This window comes from Erinaceus europaeus, chromosome 23, assembly GCF_950295315.1.
Source record: "Erinaceus europaeus chromosome 23, mEriEur2.1, whole genome shotgun sequence".
Taxonomy (NCBI): Eukaryota; Metazoa; Chordata; class Mammalia; order Eulipotyphla; family Erinaceidae; genus Erinaceus; species Erinaceus europaeus.
This window is the reverse complement of record NC_080184.1, coordinates 8,891,646-8,916,128: the sequence shown is the minus strand read 5'-3', so window position 1 is coordinate 8,916,128 and position 24,483 is coordinate 8,891,646. Positions and strand designations below refer to the sequence as shown.

The window sequence follows — 24,483 nt, the reverse complement described above, 5'->3', positions numbered from 1 at the left end:
AACTTCTACCCCAATGCACCTTTCTCCTCAGATAACCTAGGGTGGAACAACTAGTCATATTCCCCCAAACCTTAGGTAAAGGAGACATTCGTGAGGTTATCATCATTGGACACAGGAAGATTAAGTAATAATAGAAAGGTCACCACCTCTTATATCCCCTGATGGTCTGATGGGATTTCCCCCAAAGAATCTACTATTTCCAGGTCTCCCCCTTTGCCGGGATAGCCTGAGGGTACTTCTTCCCGAGCTAGTGCTCTCTGGGCTGGAGAGAACTCAACTGGAGCCGATCTAGGCTGCTGCGTGGGAGAGGGATCAGGAACTCGTGCAGCACCAACTTCGCAGGAGATACACTCTGGAACTCTCGGAGCCGGAAAGCAATTTCCAAGTGTCTTTAATCAGAAGAGCAGCTGTTTTTATACTCTCAAGTAGGGTGGAAACAGGATGTGATATAGAGAGGATGGAGAGAAAAGTGACTGGTGAAAATCAGAGTGTGACAAAGAAGGGATCAGTGTGTGACAAGGAGGGGGTGGAGCAGGAGAGAATCCTATCATAGAACCACCAATGCCCTGGAGTGCTTTATGTAAAAGTGATTTATGTAAATAGACCAAAGCTTTGGATCAGTAAAATCCCTATATAGGCATATGGTTAAGCAGAAGCCAGGGGGAGATGGCAACTACCCAACACCCCTTCCCTATCCCCATGTGCCTGGGGCTTGCCAACATATATATATTTGTATATGTCAGGGAATTCTGCTGTAAATCATAAAGACTGGAGCCGAGGTGGGTGAAGGAGAATGGATTTTTAGTTGTGTGGACCAAGATCACTCTGAAAACTCCTGGCCTCAAAAAAGGTGCAGTTCTACTTTTATACTTTCTAGTAATGCAGAGGCTACCTCAGTTTTCAGAAGCTGACATGGTAAGCAGCTATTGCAAACAAGTAAGCAAGAAAGAAATACAAAAGGAAAATATGACAGTTAACCTTGGTGACTGTAGATACAGTCAGGTACATTCTATCCTTCTGCTCTCCTTATTTACTCCTTACTCAGTGAAGTTCACTCTGACCTTCTTCATCTTGAGTCCTTGTTTTCACTTACTTGACCTTCTGCGTAACCATCTGACTCAATCTTTCTGCACATTCTCAGCCCTTCTGTAATGTTTTCAGTTTTTCTATTCTGTGTTGGGAATCATATTATAAGCACATACTATAAGCATATTCAGGGATTTCATTTTTGGAGATTTCTTCTCATATTGGCTCTGAAAAGAGTCAGGACTTTCTTTCTTTGACCATCACCGTACCAAAAGTTGTCCCTCATGAACAACTTTCTCTAATAAAGTCTGTTTTGCATGCCAACCTCATTTCCTCTCTGTGTGTCATCTTTCTCACTCACATTTTTTTTTCTTTTCTAATTTTTTTTTAATTGGGGAACTAATGTTTTACATTCAACAGTAAGTACAATCGTTTGTACATGCATAACATTCCCCAGTTTCCCATATAACAATACAACCCCTACTAGGTCCTCTGAAACCTTCTTGGACCTGTATTCTCCCCACCCACCCACCCACCCCAGAGTCTTTTACTTGGGTGCGATACGCCAATTCCATTTCAGGTTCGACTTGTGTTTTCTTTTCTGATCTTGTTTTTCAACTTCTGCCTGAGAGTCTCACTCACGTTTTTAACACCTCTTGCTTTCCTCATGGCTTTCATTTCTGGTTCAATGAATCGATAACACTGCTGTAAAGACATCATTTCGTTTCAACTCAAATATGATTTCATTTTGTTTGCTTTAAATGTTATGTATTAATGTGGATAAGGATAGAGAATAAGAGACTCATAGCTGCACATGTAATACTGACTCCTCAAGACTACATGCTGTAGAGTCCAACACTATCCAGCATGTCACTTCTTATGCTACAAGATATTATATTAAATTTTAATTATTATTATTATTTTTTTTAAAGATTTTATTTATGTATGAGAAAGATAGGAGAAGAGAGAAAGGACCAGACATCACTCTGGCACATGTGCTGCTGGGGATCAAACTCAGGAACTCATGCTTGAGAGGCAAAGCTTTACCACTGTGCCACCTCCTGGACCACAATTTTAATTATTTTAAGCAGAGTTCTGCTAAGCTCTTGCTCATGATATTTTGTTCTTTTTTTTGGGGGGGGGGCGCTTAGAAATAGAATTTGAAGAAAAATTATTACCTCCAGCTCCTAGGCTCTGTTCTGGTTTTCATTCAAAATATCACTTCTTTACTTTTTTCAATTTTTTTTTCTTTTTTTTCCCAGAACATTGCTCAGTTCTGGCTTACGGTGGTTCTGTGTATTAAATCTGATACTTCTAGTGACTCAGGCATGAAAGTCATTTAGAATGTGAATACCACTGTTTTAATGACAATGCCTGAAGAGTGTTTAGGTGAGACCTGAGTTAAGTAGGAAGACAGTAGGCATTTTACTAGAGTTCTGTGTAGGCTTTTGTTAAAGGAAAAAGTAAAGGGTTTGAATGAGATATATCAGTAGAATTTGTGGGCTTGGTGAAGGCCCTAATAGCAGGATAACTCACTAAATGGTACCACTGAAGAGCTAGCGTAGTGGGTATTTTATGCATTACAATGTCTTCCCTGTAGTTGCAGTGCTGTCAAATGAAGACGTTGTGCTGCTGGATTTAAAACAGATCTCAAGCTACTGCTGTGATTTCTCTTCATTTTCTGACCTGAAAGAACATTTAGAGAAAGAGGAAGAAATGGCAGTGTCTCAGGTAAGTAACCGCGCCTACACCAGTCTTCTTTTAAAATTATTTTTTTAAATATTTATTTGTTTATTTTCCCTTTTGTTGCCCTTGCTGTTTAACCTTGTTGTGGTTATTGATGTTGTTGTTGTTGGATAGGACAGAGAGAAATGGAGAGAGGAGGGGAAGACAGAGAGGGGGAGAGAAAGATAGACACCTGCAGACCTGCTTCACCGCTTGTGAAGTGACTCCCCTGCAGGTGGGGAGCCAGGAGCTTGACCCGGGATCCTTATGCCGGTCCTTGCCCTTTGCGCCAGGTGCGCTTAACCCGCTGCGCCACCGCCAGACTCCCCAAATTTTTTTTTTCCTCTTGAATAAGTTGTATTTTAAATTATACATGTTTAATTGACTGCTTCTGTTTTTTTCCCCATCCTATCTCTCTCTCTTTCTGTCTCTTCCTTTCTTCCTAGGGCACTGCTCAGGAGGAGATTAAACCTGGGAACTGGGAGCTTCAGGTATGAATCTATTTGCATAAATTTTATACCCTCTCCCTCAACTTCACATACTTACTCCCCCTACTTTTATACTTTCTCCCCCGACTTCACATACTTTTAAAATACTTGCTTTCCCATTAGTATTATCACTGAGACTGTCACCATTTTTGGCTGCCATGTTATAGATACAGATATGAGAGAAGTGGGTGGGGAAGGAGAGAATATGAAGCAGATACACCTGCAGCAATGTTCCCCCAGTTGTGAAACTTCCCCCCTGCAGGTGATAGAGAGATGTGTCTTGAACTCAGGATTTACAGGTGTGCTGTCTACTGGGTGTGCTACCATAGATTCTTTAACAGATCCTGTTAAATAATTTTTATTAACAGATTATTATTATTAATAGATCCTGTTAAATAATTTTTGAGTACGAAGAGATAACTACCATGATAGAGTGAAATGTCTAATTTTAAGTCTTGGCACCAGATATGGACATGAAAGGAGAACTTCATGGGTGTTTCCTGATGTCTTTCTTTCTTTCTTTCTGTTCTTTTCTTTTCTTTTTTTCTTATTTATTTATTTAAAAAAGGAAACATTAACAAAACCTTAGGATAGGAGGGGTACAACTCCACACAATTTCCACCACCAGATCTCCATATCCCATCTCCTCCCCTGCCCTGATAGCTTTCCCATTCATTATCCTTCTGGGAGTATGGACCCAGGGTCATTGTGGTTTGCAGAAGGTGGGAGGTCTGGCTTCTGTAATTGCTTCCCCACTGAACATGGGTGTTGACTGGTGGATCCATACTCCCAGTCTGCCTCTCTCTTTCCCTAGTGGGGTGGGTCTCTGGGGAAGCAGAGCTCCAGGACACGTTGGTGGGGTCGTCTGTCCAGGGAAGTCTGGTTGGCATCCTGCTGGCATCTGGAACCTGGTGGCTGAAAAGAGAGTTAACATACAAAGCCAAACAAATTGTTGAACAATTATGGACCTAAAGGCTGATAAAGTGCAGATGCAGTGTTGGGGGGTATTCACTGCAGACTATTGTGTACTTTTGCTTTCGGGTATATATTTTGCCCTAGTTTATGGATACATGTGAACATATGCTCTATCTCAGGGGACCTGGTCTATATCTAGGTTTTGGGACTTTGTTAGAAAGTGAACCGCCTGGAATGGAATTAGAGAATACTAGAAAAGGAAAGGTCTCACCCGAATAATGAAGCTGAAGAGTTGTCATTCCACACCTAAAGTCTCTGGACACAGTGTGAAGTGAAGCATGCTGAGGTTATATTGATTAGGTTGGGATCGGCAGATGCAATATTACTTGGTATGAATTGAGAGAAGCATGTAGGAAAATGCACCCCTCCCTAAGGTTCCAGGACTGGGGGAAGTATAGGCTCTGTAGTGGAAATGTGAGGTTCCTGCTGTCTTAGGGTTCAATAAGACAATCGATAGTTATTTTATCATAATATTATCTGGTAATTGGGTTAACTTTGAAAACTCCCTCTGTTAGGATTTACTGTATAATACCCAACATCTTGTATATAGCTGTGCCACTGGTTGCTTCTGTTCTCCCTGGTCTAGGCTTTTGAGAGAGTCAACATATCAAAGACAGCCGATGTATTAAAAAGACTCAGTCTGTGCTTTAAAAAGTTTGAGACATACAATCAATTTTTCCCCTCTCATATTAATTAAATAGTGATTTCATTGCAGCACAATTCATAATAGCTAAAACCTGGAAGTAACCCAGGTGCACAACAACAGATGAGTGGCTAAAAAAGCTGTGGTATATATACACAATGGAATACTACGCAGCTATTAAGAACAATGTACCCACCTTCTCTGACTCATCTTGGATGGAGCTAGAAGGAATTATGTTAAGTGAGCTAAGTCAGAAAGATAAAGATGAGTATGGGATGATCCCACTCATCAACAGAAGTTGAGAAAGAAGAACAGAAAGGGAAACTAAAAGCAGGATTTGACTAAATCTAGAGTAGGGCACCAAAGTAAAAACCCTGTGGTAAGGGAGAGGGTGGACATTCAGCTTCCTGGGGCAGCAGGGGGATGGGCATGGGTGGGTGGGATGGGATACAGTCTTCTGGTGGTGGGAAAGGTGTTTATCTACACTCTTTCTTTCTTTCTTTTCTCATAGACTAGAGAAAATAAATAAAATTATTCCATCAAGAGTAGTGGAATCGTGCACAAATGAAGTTCATTAGAACATATTTCCTGGGAATCAGGCAGTAGCACAGAGGGTTAAGTGCACGTGGGGCTTTTCTGCGTAAGGATCCCCACCTGCTCCCCACCTGCAGGGGAGTCGCTTCCCAAGCAGTGAAGCAGGTCTGCAGGTGTCTTTCTCTCCTCCTCTCTGTCTTCCCCTCCTCTCTCCATTTCTCTTTGTCCTATCTAACCACGATGCCATCAGTAACAACAATAATAACTACAACAACAGTAAAAAGACAGCAAGGGCAACAAAAGGGAAAATAAATAAGTAAAATTTTAAAAATATTTATTTATTTAATTTATTTAATTTATTTTATTTTTGAGAGAGATGCAGAGAGAGAAAGACACAGAGAGAAACACCAGAGCAGTGCTCAGCTCTGGCTTATGGTGGTGTGGGGGATTGAACCTGGGACTTCGGAGCCTAAGGCATGAGAGTCTGTTTGCATAACCATTATGCTATCTACCCCTGCCCTAAAAATTTTTTTTAAAGAACATATTTCCTTATATTCATTAAGAGCCTTCTCTTTCTTTCTACCCAGGTATTCAGTGTGAGATGGAGATTTTTTTTTTTTTTAGTATAAAGTTGGGTTATATGGTAACTCCAGGCTTTTTTTTTTTATTACCTTTATTTATTTGATAGAGACAGCCAGAAATTGAGAGGGAAGGGGCGCTAGAGAGACACCTGCAGCACTGCTTCACCACTGGCAAAACTTTCCCCCTGCAAGTGGGGACTGGGGACTAGAACCTGGGTCCTTGCACATTTTAACATATGCACTCAACCAGATGTGCCACCACCCAGCCGCCGTATAAAGAATTGTTATATTGATTATTGGCATGCAACTGTTGAAAATGTTTTATTATTCACCGATAAAAGTAATGGCATTGGGATTCGGGTGGTAGCAGCGGGTTAAAACACATGTGGGTTAAAGCACACGTGGCACAAAGCACAAGGACTGGCATAAGGATCCTGGTTCGAGCCCCCAGCTCCCCACCTGCAGAGGCGGCGCTTCACAAGCAGTGAAGCAGGTCTGCAGGTGTCTCTCTCTCTCCCCTTCTCTGTCTCCCCCTCCATTTCGCTCTGTCCTATCCAACAACAACGGCATCAATAACCACAACAAGGTTAAATAACAAGGGCAACAAAGGGAAAATAAATAAAAAGTAATGGCATTAATCCAGTGTTCCTATTGAAAAAGGTGTCTGCCCTAGATTTTTCATAACCTTTGTCTAGAATAGTATAATAAATTCACAAAAGGATAATAAACTAGAATTACTCAGTTTTATAAAAGAGACTTTACTGTTATGATATACAACTATCTGACAATCAGTGATTGTGAGCAGTTTTAATATTCCTGTGGCCATTTAAACATCATGGTTAAAAAAGACTGAATTTCTTTCTTCACATTTACTGTAGTTATTTTACTGCCACTGAGTTGTGTGAGTACATATATTGATGATTAGTTCTTTTTCGGATTATGACTTGTAGATATATTTTTTCATTCTGTACTTGTTATGGAAAAAATATCCGCTGAACAGCTCCAAGTGTTTCAGCTCAAGGGTGTTAATGGCTTCATGTATAGCAGATCCAAAGGATTCTGAGGCTAAGAACACATGGAGGGCAGGGAGATACTTTATTACACCAGCGAAATCTAGAGGACTCCCGCTACAACAGATTACTCACCTAATTTAGAAAGCCACTTATATACCCTTCAAACCGGTGCAGCGTGGTTGATTGGTTAAGCCATGAGCAGCATGCCTTGATTGGGTCTTCTTCTAGCGTTTGCTCTTCTTCCGTAGCCAGTCAACAGCGTCAGGTTGAGCCTGATGTCAAGTTTCGAGACCTCCTTTGAATCTGGAGAGGTGGCAGTCGTTGACTATGTGGGTCATAGTCTGTCTGGAGCCGCAGGGGCAGTTCGGGTCGTCTCTGGCTCCCCAGCGATGGAACATAGCGGCGCACCGGCCATGGCCTGTTCGATGGCGATTGAGGAGGGCCCGATCATAACGTGCTAGGTCAAAGCCGGGTTGACGCTTGCAGGGGTCTGTGATGAGGTGTTTGTTCTTGACCTCAGCTGACTGCCAACTCTGTTTCCAAGAGTCTGGAACAGAGAAGTTCAGTGTAGGCGTAGGGGACCAGATTGGGTGACGAGACGTCAAGCGTTGGACAGGGTGGGCGAAGATCTCCGCGTATATTGGCAGGTCCGGTCGAGCGTAGACGTGGGAAATGAACTTAGATGATGCCGCATCCCGACGAATATCTGGCGGGGTGATGTTGCTGAGAACTGGCAGCCATGGAACCGGGGTGGAACGGATGGTTCCAGAAATGATCCTCATGGAGGAATATAATTTGGAATCGACCAAGTGGACATGGGGGCTACGGAACCATCCTGGGGCACAGTATTCTGCAATGGAATAGCATAATGCCAGAGATGATGATCGCAGTGTGGAAGCGCTCGCGCCCCATGAGGAGCTGGCCAGTCTTGCAATGATGTGATTCCTCGCACCCACCTTTGCTGCAGTTTTTATGAGATGTTTGTGAAATGATAGAGTGCGATCGAGAGTAACGCCAAGATAGACTGGCTGGGCTTCATGCCGGATTCTCGTATCGCCAAGCTGCACATTAAGCTCACGCGAGGCCGAGGCATGGTGTAGATGGAAAACAGATGATACCGTTTTTGCAGTGCTAGGGATTAGTCACCATTTTTTACAGTAATCAGATATCAGAGACATGTCTTTTGTGAGTGTTTCCTCGAGGATGTCGAACTTGGATGCCTGAGTTGCACAGCAGATGTCATCGGCGTAGATGAACTTCCTTGAAGAAGTTTCTGGGAGGTCATTGATGTAAATATTAAATAGCGTAGGAGCCAGAACAGAGCCCTGGGGGAGGCCACTTGAGACAAGTCTCCATCTGCTAGACTTGTCACCCAGATGTACCCGGAATCTTCTGTTTTGGAGAAGAAACGATGTAGTGTTGGCCACCCATGGAGACAGGCATCTTGAGATCTTGAGTAGGAGACCACGGTGCCAGCCAGACCGTGTCATAGGCTGCTGTGAGATCAACAAAGACAGCACCTTGATTGGTTACAGGGTGGTTTTGGAAAAGATACATTTTGATTGGTTACAAGGTGCACCAATCAGATACAAGAGTAATATGCAAATGGCCGGTCACTTAAGTTATCAAAGTACATGTAAGACCAAGAATGAGGTGGTTTGGTCCCATTCCACACCCAATTTGGACTGCCAAGATACAAGTGAAAAATGAAACATCTATATTCTGCGAAACAAAAAGATTCAGCCCGATTAGTTACATTTCTAGTCCTCTATGTTTGCTGAAATGCAGGAACAGCTGACCCGCCTGCCTGTCCTCCATGGAACTGGGGAACATTTTATTTCATAATGAGTCTCTCTGTCTCGGCGATGGCTTCTCTTATTGTGCCAAACATTTTAAGTTTGAGGTAGCCCTACTGGTTCATTTTTCCTTTCCTTTCCTTTTCTTTCTTTTTTCTTTTTCTTTTTCTTTTTTTTGCTGCTGAGCTCAAGTATCTGAAGATAATTCCAAATCAGACATACTGTGCTGAGAATGACTTTTTTAAAAAAATTGTTTATTTATTTATTTTTAATTTTTCATTATCTTTATTTATTGGATAGAGACAGCTAGAAATCAAGAGGGAAAAGGATGATAGAAAGGGAGAGAGACAGAGAGACATCTGCAGCTCTGCTTAATAACTTGCAAAGATTTCCCTCCATAGGTGGGGTCCAGGGGCTCAAACCTGGGTTATTGTGCATTGTAACATGCACATTCAACCAGGTGCACTACCTGGCCCCTGGATGACTTCTCTATATTCTTTGGTTACTGGTCTAGCATCCAAGTGCTTAATCCATTCTGAGTTTACACATGATATCATGTGATGGTCTTGTTTGTTCATTATACATGTGATGACTTAGTTTCCCCAATATAATTTACAGTGGAGGCTTCATCTATTTAATGTTCAACATTCATTTTCTTACTTTAAACATGTTCCTAGGGATTTTGATGAGCATTTCATAGCATCTATATGCCACTTTTATAATAGTCATTTAGTATTGATAATTCTAATCCATGAGTAACTGATATTGTTTGCCTCATGCCTTTCATTCATTGATTTTCATAGTTATTTATAGTTTTTGAAGTTTATTTATTGGAAAATGTTTGTTGCATTTCTAAGATTCAAATCTATGGTGGTAAGAGAATTAAAAAGTGCTTTGTTGGGAGTTGGGTTTAGCACAGTGGGTTAGGCCCAGGTGGCACAAAGCGCAAGGACTGGCGTAAGGATCCCAGTATGAGACCCTGGCTCCCCACCTGCAGGGGAATTGCTTCACAAGTGGTGAAGCAGGTCTGCAGGTGTGTATATCTTTCTCTCCCCCTCTCTTTCTTCCCTTCCTCTCTCCATTTCTCTCTGTCCTATCCAATAACAACAATATCAATAATAACTACAACAATAAAACAAGAGCAACAAAAGGGAATAAATAATAAATACTAGAAAATATATCTTAAAAAATGTTTAAAAAGTGATTTGTTGGTATGGAGGAGAAAATCATGTGTCATCCTGACTTTAGACTCTTCCTTGTTGAAGACATATCTCTTCATCATTAAGAGATATATCTTCATGCTAGTGGTGAATATAGGCATTCATAGGTGTAAATAATTTCTGTGTGATTTTATTTTCACTGTCCACTTCTAACTTCTGTCTTAATAGCACTTACAAAAGGATTTCAGGACCTCAAGCTTTGAAATTTTGTTCTATATATCTGTCTTCTTGGAAACAGTTTGATCAATATCCTCAAATTTCTAGTTCCTTTCCTACTGAACATAACTCTGTATTAGAATTGGTTAAATTTCCCGCAAAAGTCTGTATTCATTGTCTTAAGTAAATTAAGTCCTGGTACATGATGGTAGAGGAAGGACCTAGGTAGCGAGTCAGAGTGTTTTGCAGAAAATTGGGGATTTAATAATAACAAAGACAACAAGATGGGGAAAATGGCCTCCAAGAGTAGTGGATTCATAGTGCAGGCACCACCTCCCAGCAATAACCCTGGGGGGGGGGAGAACATTGGGGATTTTACAGATGTAACAAGAACTTTATTTACTGTTTGTTGTAAACCATTAATCCCCCACTAAAAAAGAAGAAGAGAAAGCTTAAACTGGGTGTTGGGCGGTAGCGCAGTGGGTTAAATGCATGTGGCGAGAAGCACAAGGACTGGCTCAAGGATACTGGTTCAAGCCCCGGGCTCACAACCTGCAGGGGAGTCGCTTCACAGGCAGTGAAGCAGGTCTGCAGATGTCTAACTTTCTCTCCCCCTCTCTGTCTTCCCCTCCTCTCTCCATTTCTCTCTGTCTTATCTATCAACGATGACATCAGTAACAACAACAACAATAATAACTACAACAATAAAAACAAGGGCAACAAAAAGGAAAATAAATAAATAAATATGTTTTAAAAAGAAAGAAAGCTTAAACTTTCTTTTCTGCCAATTTGGATTCATTTTTATTTTATTTTGCCCCATAGCTGTGACTATATATTCTATTAAACCTTTAAACAAAAGCAATGATGGTAGAATTCTTTGTCTTGTTCCCTGTGTTACTGTAAAGCTCATTTCCCACCATTTCATATGATGGCCATGGATTTGTCTTATGTGAGTATCATTATATTGTGATTTTTTTTTTTCTTCTACATTGTCAATTGTTTTCATAGATGCTCATTGTTAGGACAGTGAGGCATCGATGACTGTATAGCCCCTCCTGGGTTTTAGCACCAAATGTTAGAAATATGAGATGCAAAATGAAGCAAGTAGAGTCAGGAGTATAGACAAAAGAAAATATAATCAAGTAGCCAGAGAAGAGCTTGAGGGGAGAATCCAACTGGTATGTGTGTGTGTGTGGGGGGGAGAGGGTTACGGGGGTGGGGAGCCCAATGTAGGACAGGCTGGTGGGCCTTATATCTATTTCTGGCATGGGAATGGCCATGACATGTGTCACAGTATTTATGACAGTATTTATGATCCATTTTAGAAATGGTTCTTGTTGGATGAGTCCAGTGTAGGCAGGAGTAAATATTCCTGCTTATTCTCAGCATGTCCTCTTCAGTCTGTTTCAGCAAGATAAGTTCTTCCCATGAGAGTAAGGTGTCAGGCCTCAGCATATTTCTTTCACTCATGGTATTGAGCTTTGAGCCAGTTTACTTTAATCTTTTATGTTTTTTCAAGTCCATTCATTTGAGTTCTTATTTTCATAAGAAATAATTTTCTAAGGAGTTGGATGGTTAAGCTCAGTGGGTTAAGCACAGGTAGTGCAAAGTGTAAGGAACACATAAGGAACATGGTTTGAGCCCCCGGCTCCCCACCTGCAGGGGAGTCGCTTCACAGGCAGTGAAGCAGGTCTGCAGGTGTCTGTCTTTCTCTCCTCCTCTCTGCCTTCCCCTCTTCTCTCCATTTCTCTCTGTCCTATCCAACAACAACGATATCAATAACAACAGCAATACTAACTACAACAATAAAACAACAAAGGCAACAAAAGGGAATAAATAAATAAATATTAAAAACTTTTAAAAAATAATTTTATTCTGTCATCTTGACTTTAGACTTTTTCTTTGTTTAGGAGGCATATCTTCACCATTAATGCCTGTGGTGAATATAGTCATTTATAGTATAAATAATTTTGGTGGGCATTTAATTTCACTGTACTCCTCTAATTTTTAATTTATTAAATTATTTATTTATTTTTGTCTCCAGGGTTATTATTGCTGGGGCCTGGTGCCTGCACTACAAATCCATTTCTCCTGGAGGCCATCCCCCCCCCTTGTTGCTCTTTTTTTTTTTCCTTTCTCTGTGGCACACCTTTCAGTAACTCTTGGAAGGCAAGTCTGATAATAGCAACCCTCTTTATTGTATATGTTTTTTGTTTGTTTGTTTGTTTTTGTCTCCAGGATTAGCACTGGGGCTCGGTGCCTGCACTATGTAGGACAGTATCTCTCTCTCTCTCTCTTTTTTTTTTTTTACCAGAACATTGCTCAGCTCTGGTTTATGGTGGTACAGGGGGACTGAACCTGAGACTTTGGAGCCTCAGGCATGAGATTCTCTTTGTATAACCATTATGCTATCTACCCCCTGGTGCCTGCACTATGAATCCACTGCTCCTAGAAGCTGTTTTTTTCCCTTTTGTTGCCCTTGTTGTTTATCATTGTTGTTATTATTGTTGTTGGGTAGGACAGAGAGAAATCCAGAGAGGAGTGGTAGACAAAGGAAAAGGGACAGACACCTGCAGACCTGCTTCACCGCTTATGAAGCAACCCCCTTACAGTTGGGGAGCCAGGGGCTCAAACCGAGATCCTTATGCCAGTCTTTGCTCTTTGTGCCATGTGTGCTTAACCTGCTGCACTGTCACCCGACCCCCAGTATTAGTACTTTTAATACACTGCTCCCAGCAGCTATTTTGGCCATTTTTTCCTCTCCATTTTATTTAATAGGACAGAAAGAAATAGAGAAGGGGGAGATAAAAAGAGAGAAACCAGGGAGTCGGGTGGTAATGCAGCGGGTTAAGCTCAGGTGGAGCAAAGTGCAAGGAGTGGTGTAAGGATCCCGATTCCAGCCCCCGGCTCCCCACCTGCAGGGGAGTCGCTTCACAAGTGGTGAAGCAGGTCTGCAGGTGTCTATCTTTCTCTCCCCCTCTCTGTCTTCCCCTCCACTCTCCATTTCTCTCTGTCCTATCCAACAACAACAGCATCAGTCATAACTACAACACTAAAAAAACAACCAGGGCAACAAAAGGGAATAAATAATAAATAAATATTTAGAAAAAGAGAGAGAAACCTTCAGAGCTGCTTCACTGCTGATGAAGTGTCCCCCTTGCAAGTAGGGAGTAGGGCCCAAACCTAGGTCTTCTCGCATGGTGATAAGTATGCTTAACCAGTTGCCCTTCCCCTGATAATACTCCTTTTAATTGTATAACATTCTGACCTTCCCTAGATTTTTTTTTGTCAACACTACTGTTACAGAGAATCCTAATGTGGTATGATCACAGTAAATAGTATCATTTCCATGCTTCCAATGAAGTTAATTTATAAAGCATTATGTGTGACTACAGATGTTTCATTTCTAACCAACTTATCATGATCATTTTTTCTTTCCCATCAGGTTATCACTGGTGCTTGGTGCCTACATTATATTGCCCTTGTTTTATTGTTGTAGTTATTATTGTTGTTATTGATGCCATTGTTGTTGGATAGGACAGAGAGAAATGGATAGAGGAGGGGAAAACAGAGAGAGAGAAAGACAACTGCAGACCTGCTTCACCGCATGTGGAGACATGCTTCCCTGCAGGTGGAGAGCGGGGGTCTCGAACCAGGATCCTTGTGCCAGTCCTTGTGCTTGCTCCACATACCCTTAACTCGCTGCGCTACCACCTGACTCCCTGGTGACTGCATTCTGAATTCACCACTCCAAGTGGACATTTTATTTCTTACTTATATTTTTTAAGTTTTATAGAGGTAAAGAGAATTTAATAGAGAAAGTGAAGTAGAGAGTGATGTAGAGATATCTCAATCTCTATGTCATGTCAAATTATTATTTTTTTTTCTTTTTTTTTTTTTTTATTAAAGAAAGGATTAATTAACAAAACCATAGGGTAGGAGGGGTACAACTCCACACAATTCCCACTGCCCAATCTCCATATCCCACCCCCTCCCCCGATAGCTTTCCCATTCTCTATCCCTCTGGGAGCATGGACCCAGGGTCATTGAGGGTTGCAGAAGGTAGAAGGTCTGGCTTCTGTAATTGCTTCCTCGCTGAACATGGGCGTTGACTGGTCGGTCCATACTCCCAGTCTGCCTCTCTCTTTCCCTAGTAGGATGGGTCTCTGGGGAAGCTGAGCTCCAGGACACATTGGTGGTGTCTTCAATCCAGGGAAGTCTGGCCGGCATCCTGATGACACCTGGAACCTGGTGACTGAAAAGAGAGTTAACATACAAAGCCAAACAAATTGTTGAGCAATCATGGACCCAAAGCTTGGAAAAGTGGAGAGGAAGTATTAGGGAGGTACTCACTGCAAACTCTAGTATACTTCTGCTTTCTCACTTTGGTGCCATACTCCAAACTCAGTCAATTTCTGCTTTGCGTTTCTACTTCTTTTTTTTTTTTTTTACATGCATAACATTCCCCAGATTCCCATTTAGCAATACCACCCCACTATTTCATTCATCATTTTTCATGGACCTGTATTCTCCCCACCCACCCACCCACCCCAGAGTCTTTTACTTTGGTGTAATACTCCAATTCCATTTCAGGTTTGACTTGTGTTTTCTTTTCTAATCTTGTTTTTCAACTTCGGCCTGAGAGTGAGAGGATCCCATATTCATCCTTCTGTTTCTGACTTATTTCACTCAACATGATTTTTTCAAGGTCCATCCAAGATCGGCTGAAAACGGTGAAGTCACCATTTTTTACAGCTGAGTAGTATTCCATTGTGTATATATACCACAACTTGCTCAGCCACTCATCTGTTGTTGGACACCTGGGTTGCTTCCAGGTTTTGGCTATTACAAATTGTGCTGCCAAGAACATATGTGTACACAGATCTTTTTGGATGGATGTGTTGGGTTCCTTAGGATATATCCCCAGGAGGGGAATTGCAGGGTCATAGGGTAGGTCCATTTCTAGCCTTCTGAGAGTTCTCCAGACTGTTCTCCACAGAGGTTGGACCAATTGACATTCCCACCAGCAGTGCAGGAGGGTTCCTTTGACCCCACACCCTCTCCAGCATTTGCTGCTGTTACCTTTTCTGATGTGTGACATTCTCACAGGAGTGAAGTGATATCTCATTGTTGTCTTGATTTGCATTTCTCTGACAATCAGAGACTTGGAGCATTTTTTCATGTGTTTCTCAGCCTTTTGGATCTCTTCTGTGGTGAATATTCTGTCCAATTCCTCCCCCCATTTTTGGATGGGGTTATTTGTTGTCTTGTTGTTGAGTCTGGCAAGCTCTTTATATATGTTGGTTATTAAACTCTTATCTGATGTATGGCATGTAAAGATCTTCTCCCATTCTGTGAGGGGTCTCTTGATTTGGGTAGTGGTTTCTTTTGCTGTGAAGAAGCTTTTTAATTTGATGTAGTCCCATAGGTTTATACTTGCCTTAGTCTTCCTTGTAATTGGATTCGTTTCATTGAAAATGTCTTTAAAATTTATGCGGAAAAAAGTTCTTCCAATATTTTCCTCTAAGTATCTGATAGTTTCTGGTCTAACATCCAAGTCCTTGATCCACTTGGAATTTACTTTTGTATTTGGTGAAATACAGTGATTCAGCTTCATTCTTCTGCATGTTTCAACCCATTGTTTCCAACACCATTTGTTGAAGAGACTCTGCTTCCCCCATATAATAGTCTGGGCCCCTTTGTCAAAGATTAGCTGTCCATACGTGTGGGGCCTCATTTCTGGGCTCTCAATTCTATTCCACTGGTCAGTGTGTCTGTTCATGTTCCAGTACCAAGCAGTTTTGATGACAATGGCTCTATAATGCAGTTTGAGATCTGGCAGTGTGATGCCTCTGGTTCTGTTCTTTTTTCTCAAGATTGTTTTGGCAATTCTAGGTCTTTTCTGGTTCCAGATAAACATTTGTAGCATTTGTTCTATTCTCCTAAAAAATGTGCTTGGGATCTTGATGGGTATAGCATTAAATTTGTAGATGGCTCTGGGTAATATATTCATTTTGATGATGTTAATTCTTCCAACCCATGAGCATGGAATATCTTTCCACTTCTTTGTGTCTTTTTCAATTTCTTTGAGTAGTGACTCATAATTTTCAGTATACAAGTCTTTCACTTCTTTGGTTAGGTTTATTCCTAGATATTTTATTGTTTTTGTTGCTATAGAAAAAGGAACTGATTTCTGGATTTCAATTTCTTCTAACTTAGTATTTGCATAGAGGAATGCCACTGACTTTTGAATGTTAATTTTATAGCCTGACACATTACTGTATTGCCTGATGATTTCCAAAAGCTTCTTGCTAGATTCCTTAGGTTTTTCCATGTATACTATCATGTCATCTGCAAATAAGGAGAGTTTGACTTCTTCTCTTCCAATCTGTATTCCTTTAATTCCTTGCTCCTGCCTGATTGCTATGGCAAGAACTTCCAACACTATGTTGAATAGTAATGGTGATAGTGGGCAGCCCTGTCTAGTACCTGATCTGAGGGGAAATGCTTCCAGTTTTTCACCATTGAGTATGATGTTGGCTGTAGGTTTGCTATATATAGACTCCACTATCTTCAGGAATTTTCCATCTATTCCTATTTTTTGTAGTGTTTTGATCATAAAGGGATGTTGTATTTTGTCAAAGGCTTTCTCTGCATCTATTGATATGACCATGTGGTTTTTGGTCTTGCTTTTGTTGATGTGGTGGATCACATTGATTGATTTACGTATATTAAACCAACCTTGCATGCCTGGGATAAACCCCACTTGGTCATGATGAACAATTTTTTTGATATACTGCTGTATCCGGTTGGCTAGAATTTTGTTCAATATTTTCGCATCTCTGTTCATCAGAGATATTGGTCTGTAGTTTTCTTTTTTGGTTGTGTCCCTGTCTACTTTTGGTATCAGGGTGATGTTGGCTTCATAGAAGCTGGCAGGGAGTATTCCAGTGTCTTCAATCTTCTGGAAGACTTTTAAAAGTAGAGGTATTAGTTCTTCTTTGAAAGTTTTGTAGAATTCATTTGTAAAACCATCTGGTCCAGGACTTTTATTTTTGGGGAGATTTTTGATAACTGTTTCAATTTCATTAGCTGTGATGGGCCTGTTCATGTTATCCACTTCCTCTTTACTTAGTTTTGGAAGTTGGTAGGTATCTAGGAAATCATTCATTTCTTCCAGGTTCTCTAGCTTGGTGGCATATAATTGTTCATAGAAGCCTCGCATGATATGTTGAATTTCTGCAGTGTCTGTTGTGATATCTCCTCTTTCATTTACTATCCGATTTATTTGGGTCTTCTCCCTTTTTTGTTTTGTGAGTCTGGCTAAAGGTTTGTCGATTTTGTTTACTCTTTCGAAGAACCAACATTTACTTTCATTGATCTTTTGTATTGTTTTCCTATTCTCAATGTTATTTATTTCTGCCCTAACTTTAGTAATTTCTGTCCTTCTGGTTGCTTTAGGGTTCCTTTGTTGTTCTTCTTCTAGGTCTTTAAGATGTGCAATCAGGCTGTTTATTTGTGCCTTTTCTTGTTTCCTAATGTGTGCTTGTATAGCTATGAACTTCCCTCTTAGGACTGCTTTAGCTGTGTCCCAAATATTTTGATAGCTTGTGTCTTCATTTTCATTGAACTCTCGAAACATTTTGATTTCTTCCTTGATTTCCTCTTTGATCCAGAAGTTGTTAAGAAGTGTACTGTTGAGCTTCCACATTTTGGCACTGTTACTAATCTTTTGTTGATTGTTAAGTGTTAGTTTAATTCCACTGTGGTCTGAGAAGATGCTTGGGATGATTTCAGTGCTCTTGAATAGGCTGATGCTGTCTTTGTGGCCTAACATATGGTCTATCCTTGAGAATGATCCATGTGGATTTGAGTAAAATGTGTATTCCAGTTTCTTGGGATGAATGACTCTGAAAATGTCCAATAGTTCTAGTTTATCTATCTCTTCATTTAGCTCCCTTATGTCTTTACTGATTTTCTGCCTGGATGATCTGTCAAGTTGAGAGAGTGGGGTGTTGAAGTCCCCTACTATGATTGTGTTACTGTTAATATATTGCTATAGCTCTTTCAGTAGAAGTTTGATGTATTTAGATGGCTTCTCATTAGGTGCATAGATATTAATAATTGTTAAGTCCTCTTGATTGACTGATCCTCTGAGCATTAAGTAGTGTCCATTCCTATCTTTTTTAATCTTATCTATTTTAAAGTCTATCATGTCAGATATGAGAATAGCTGTTCCTGCCCTTTTTTGTGGGCCATTGGCTTGAATGATAGTTTTCCATCCTTTCACTTTAAGTCTGTGTTTGTCTTGTTGCGTTAGGTGAGTTTCCTGTAGACAACATATTGTTGGGTTGTGTTTTCTGATCCATCTTCCTACTCTGTGTCTTTTAATAGGTGAATTCAGGCCATTGACATTTATTGATATCAAAGATTGAAGATATTTTAACGCCATTCTTGTAGAGTTTTAGAGTGTTTTGATATATGTTCTATTTGTGGTGGTCTGGTTGTTTATAGGAAACCTTTCAGAACTTCTTTCAAGGCAGGCTTGGTGATGGTTGCTTCCTTCAACTGTTGCTTGTCTGAGAAGGTTTTGATGCTTCCATCTTGTCTGAATGTCAATCTAGCAGGATATAGTATTCTTGGCTGAAAGCCTTTCTCATTGAGCACTCGATAGATATCTTGCCATTCTCTTCTGGCCTGTAGTGTTTGTATGGAGAAGTCTGCTGCTAATCTTATGGGTTTTCCTTTGTAGGTGACTCTTTGTTTTTCTCTTGCAGCCTTGAGGATCCTTTCTTTATCCTTATTCCTTTCCAATCTAAGTATGACATGTCTTGGTGTCTTTAGGTCTGTGTTAATTCTGTTTGGGACCCTCTGGGCTTCTTGAATCTTTATGTCTTTGGTGTTGTCTAGACTAGAGAAATTTTCAGCTATTATGGCCTGGAGAATGCTTTCTTCCTCCCCTTCTCTTTCTTCCTCTGGTAAGCCAATAATGCGTATATTGTTTCTTTTGAAGTCATCCCATAGGACTCTGTTGTTGTTTTCAGCATCTCTTAATCTCTTTTTGAGATCTCTTACTTCTTTTTTAGTTGTCTCTAATTCATCCTCAATCTTGCTAATTCTGTCTTCAGCCTCATAGATTCTATTCTCTCTGCCCTCTACTGCTTTCTGGAGTTCATCTATTTTGTTGCCCTGCTCTGATACTGTTTTAGCTTGTTCAGCTAGTTGCCTTCTTAGCTCAGCAATTTCAGCTTTCAGCTCTCTAATAACCATGAGATTATTAGAATTTTCTTCCATATTCTCATTTGTTGTTCCTGCAGTTCTGATTACAATTTTTTCAAATTCTTTACTCACTCCTGTTATTATTTCCTTAGCTAATGTTTGCATGTTGAACTCGTTGTTTTGTGCTTCGCCCTCTGGAGGACTTTTAGCTGGACTCTTGTCCTGGTTCGAGTCTCCATTATTTTTTCTTGTTGTTTTAACCATTTTATATAAGTTAACAGTTTTTTCAATCCCTGAGTTGGAGTTCAGTGGTGTAAAAGCCTTTTTTTTTTCCCCTGTAGGCTATGGTAGCCTGAGGGCTTTTAAACTATCAGTAGGCTTCTTGGCTTAATCAATGACTCCTGACCAAGAGATAAAGCAGGGTGTGGCAGAGATAATCCAGTGGTTATGCAAAGAGACTTTCACAGCCCTTCAGCTATGCCACCGAGGTATAGGTCTTCTCCTGAGTTTCCCGGTTAGATCTCTGTGCCCTGGTGTCCCTCCCTGTTGCTGCTCCAGATTCTGAGGGTAGTAGCAATGGAGACTCAGAGTTGTACTTGGTGAGACTCTGGGGAGTCCTTTCCTCCCTTCAGCTGTCCCCTTGTTGGTGGAGCAGACTGGAGGTGGTGTCTCCACACTGTCCAACTGTTAGCAGTCACTTAATCTCTCCTTAGGCCCCTCTCTCCTCTCTGTCACCAGCCACGCGTGTTTGTACTCACGGGTGATTTACTGGGTTTCTGTGGTCATTCTAGTCCTGTCTTGTTTCGGTCCGGGTGGTCTCCTTTGGTATTCCTAGTTGATCCAGGAGAGGAGAGGAGAGGAGAGAAAGCGATCTGCTGCTCGTAGCTCCGCCTCCGGAAGTCGAATCTCCTGTCAAATTATTTTCATATGCAATAAATGAAATGAATGTTTATTTTCTTTTAATGAGAAAAACTATGGATAGTGAGAAGACACCAGACTTTGGGGGTCTAAGCCCTTGGGGACTTTAGGTTAAATTCCAGTTATCTCCTATTTCATTCTCCTTGTCAAATTCTCTTTACCTGTATAAAACTTTAAAGTATAAATAAGGAAGAAAATGTCCAGCATTGCTCCAACACTTGTGAAGAGTTCTCCCTATATGTGGGAATTCGGAGATTGAATCTAGATCCTTTAAAAAAATTTTTTATTATATTTATTTATTTTCCCTTTTGTTGCCCTTGTTTTTATTGTTACTGTTGTTATTGATGTTGTTGTTGGATAGGACAGAGAGAAATGGAGAGAGGAGGGGAAGACAGAGAGGGGCAGAGAAAGACAGACACCTGCAGACCTGCTTCACCGCCTGTGAAGTGACTCCCCTGCAGGTGGAGAGCTGGGGGCTCAAACTGGTATCCTTATGCTGGTCCTTGTGCTTTGCACCATGTGCGCTTAACTGCTGCGCTACTGCCCAGCTGAATCTAGATCCTTTTATATGGCAACATTAGCACCCTACGAGTTGTATTACTGTACAACCTCTAAGGTTTTATCATTTACTAATTACAAAACTTTAGAGTGGGGATAGTGAGAACAGGAATATCATTCCATTACTTGAGATGCCAGGGATTTGACTCAGGACTTCATGATAGAAAGCCCAATGTTGTAATCACCATACCAACTTCTAGGCCTTGAATATGACATTTTCAAGTTACTAAAGATATGTTTGCAGAAGAGACAATCATTCACAGCCTTCATAAAGTAGAGCCTGGATGTCTCATCTGCTGTCTATCTGAGGCATTTTCTCACATAAACACACTGCATATATTTTAGGGCTCAGTGACCTATGAAGATGTAATTGTGATATTCACTCAAGAAGAGTGGGCACTATTAAATCCTTCAGAGAAGAAACTCTACAGAGCTGTCATGTGGGAAAATTTGAGAAACATTGTTTCCATAGGTAAGTATAATATGTCTTAATTTGTCAGTTAGAAGACAAATCATTTTTTTGCCTACCAGTGTGAAAATGGTTAAGTGAGCAGTGTTTGCTTGTGACTCATGATGTATCAAAAATTGAATCTGGGGAGTCGGGCTGTAGCACAGCGGGTTAAGCGCAGGTGGCGCAAAGCACAAGGACCGGCATAAGGATCCCAGTTCGAACCCCGCCTCCCCACCTGCAGGGGAGTCGCTTCACAGGCGGTGAAGCAGGTCTGCAGGTGTCTATCTTTCTCTCCTCCTCTCTGTCTTCCCCTCCTCTCTCCATTTCTCCCTGTCCTATCCAACAACAACAATAATAACAACAACAATAAAACAACAATGGCAACAAAAGGGAATAAATAAATAAAATAAATATTAAAAAAATAGAAATTAAAAAAAACTTAAAAAAAATTGAATCTATTTGTATAATTTCTTTTTTAAATTTATTTTCCCTTTTGTTGCCCTTGTTTTTTATTGTTATAATAGTTATTGTTGTTATTGATGTCATTGTTGTTGGATAGGACAGAGAGAAATGGAGAGAGGAGGGGAAGACAGAGAGAGGGAGAGAAAGATAGATACCTACATACCTGTTTCACTGCCTGTGAAGCGATTCCCCTGCAGGTGGGGAGCTGGGACTCGAACCGGATCCTTATGCTGGTCCTTGCACTTTGCACCACATGCACTTAACCTGCTGAGCTACCGCCCAACTCCCTGTTTGTATTATTTCTAATACTTTTTGTATTTTGTAACTTTAGGAGAATTACAAGAGGACCATTCGACCAAAGAGCAGCATAACCCCCAGGGGAGTAAACAAAGGTAAGAGTCACATTCACAATAGAGCATACACTCCCACCCAGAAAGCTATCATGTTCTGAAAATTTTTATCCCTGTGGACTCTACTGAGATTTGGTGTCTGCATGGTTTCCCTGTGTGAGTAGACTTATGGGTTCTTAGATTGTGTGCTCTTTGCTAGTTGAGAAATTGCTTGACACCCCTTTCTATAAATTTTTAAGAAATTTTAATAATCACTGACATAAATAGATTACTTTTAGAACTATTTCATTAAAAAATGACTCAGTAAATACATTTTAGAGTAGTTAGGCAAGTGACTCAAATAGTGATGTATGTGGTGTGCATGATTGAGATTCTCATTTGGGTTATTGACAACACAAGTGACATAAATAATGTTCTGGATTCTCTGGCTTTTGTCTGCATCATGGCAACACCTCTCTCATATGTAATAAATAAGTGAAAACTTTAAAAAATAGGACAGAGATGTTCAGTGTTTACAAAATAGTATGCTTGAAAATTGTAAGGATATCTCCAAATATATGAATCTGTATGTTTTCATGATATTTACAGGTAGTAAGTACTATGGAAAAATCATTCTTTTCAATGAAAATTTTCAACATAAAGCCAAAACTTACTATTAACAAAAAGTAGTTCAATCAATAAATACAAAGTTCCTATAAATATATCATTACTTATGACTTATTATTTTATGCATGATAGTATTAGTATTTACCAATATTTTGAACTTGGTTTTATTTTTAACTTGTAATATTCATTTCATAATTTTAAATATTCAGCATTTTTGTCAGTATATTTTAATCACAATGTTTATTATTTTTGTGATTTATTACTTAAAATAATGACCTGTATTTTGTTCAATAGAATTAATTTTATTTATTTATTTTTTAAATACCATTAAGTAACTTCTCATTATTTTATAGTTCTAGAGTGGTGAATATCTCTGAAGGCAAAGAAAATGAAAATAGTCTGAGGCCTCAAGAATGTGAAGTATACAACAAACTACTCACTTATTCTAGTCATCTTCAAAACCATGAAACAACTAACAGTGCACAGAAACCCTATGAATGTAAACAATGTAGTAAAACATTTAGTTGTTCCAGTCACCTTCAGAAACATGAAAGAACTCACAAAGGAAAGAAACTCTATGAATGCAAACTATGTAGTAAAATACTAAGTTGTTCCAGTTCTCTTCAAAAACATGAAAGAACTCACAGTATAGAGAAACCCTATGAATGTAAGCTATGTAGTAAGACATTTAGTACCTCTAGCCATCTTAAATATCATGAAAGAACTCACAGTGGAGAGAAGCCTTATGAATGTAAACAATGTGGCATAAGATTCAGTTGTTCCAGTTCTCTTCAGACACATGAAAGAATTCACAGTGGTGAGAAACCCTATGAATGTAAACTATGTAGTAAAACATTCAGTCGTTCCAGTCATCTTCGTAGACATGAAAGATCTCACAGCGGAGAGAAGCCCTATGAATGTAAAGAGTGTAATGTAAGATTCAGTTGTTCCAGTTCTCTTCAGGCACATGAAAGAATTCACAGTGGAGAGAAACCCTATGAATGTAAACTATGTAGTAAAGCATTCATTACATATACCCATCTTAGATATCATGAAAGAACTCACAATGGACAGAAACCTTATGAATGTAAACAATGTAGTAAAAGATTCAGTTGTTCCAGTTACCTTCAGGCACATGAAAGAGCTCACAGTGGAGAGAAACCCTATGAATGTAAACTATGTAGTAAAACATTCCTTCAGACCAGTAATCTTCGTAGACATGAAAGAACTCACAGTGGAGAGAAACCCTATGAATGTAAACAATGTAATAAAACGTTCAGTACATCCAGTCATCTTAGGTATCACGAAAGAACTCACAGTGGAGAGAAGCCCTATGAATGTAAACAGTGTAGTAAATCTTTCAGTACATCCAGTCATCTTAAGTATCATGAAAGAACACACAGTGGAGAGAAACCCTATGAATGTAAACAATGTGATAAAAGATTCAGTTGTTCCAGCTCTCTTCGGACACATGAAAGAGCTCACAGTGTAGAGAAACCTTATAAAAGTAGTAATGCTTACATTTGTTCCACTATTCTTTGAACACATGAAAATGTTCACAGTGGAAATCAATCTTATGAGCATAAATTGTATACTAAACACAAGAGAGAGATAAAATCTGAGACATGATATAGTAGTTAGTGATTTAACCTTAAATATAATAGCTCCTTAAGTTTCAGTATGACGTGTGCCAGAGTGATGTTCTGTTTTATTGTCTCTCACTCTTGTGTTAACATATAATTAACTATTTTAAAAATAGTTA

At 40.0% G+C, this 24,483-nt stretch overlaps 1 protein-coding gene and 1 long non-coding RNA gene across 3 annotated transcripts in view; one reads left to right on the top strand and one right to left on the bottom strand.

Annotated features, from left to right (window-relative positions):
* Positions 1–2,577: 2,577 nt before the first annotated feature.
* The window catches only part of LOC132535609 (uncharacterized), a 112,445-nt gene continuing 90,539 nt past the window's right edge, over positions 2,578–24,483 (bottom strand). Inside the window, exon 3 of the long non-coding RNA XR_009547364.1 lies at positions 2,578–2,712. This is a non-coding gene — a long non-coding RNA (uncharacterized LOC132535609). The remainder of the gene's footprint in view (positions 2,713–24,483) is intronic.
* LOC107523444 (zinc finger protein 709-like) overlaps positions 2,602–24,483 on the top strand; it is a 511,405-nt gene continuing 489,523 nt past the window's right edge. The window contains exons 1-5 of one of the 2 annotated variants that reach the window (XM_060182098.1): positions 2,602–2,757; positions 3,198–3,242; positions 21,198–21,324; positions 22,097–22,157; positions 23,075–24,231. In XM_060182098.1, the coding sequence (XP_060038081.1) occupies positions 2,602–2,757; positions 3,198–3,242; positions 21,198–21,324; positions 22,097–22,157; positions 23,075–24,231 (1,546 nt within the window). The remainder of the gene's footprint in view (positions 2,758–3,197; positions 3,243–21,197; positions 21,325–22,096; positions 22,158–23,074; positions 24,232–24,483) is intronic. The other variant, XM_060182090.1, reaches the window with a different exon arrangement.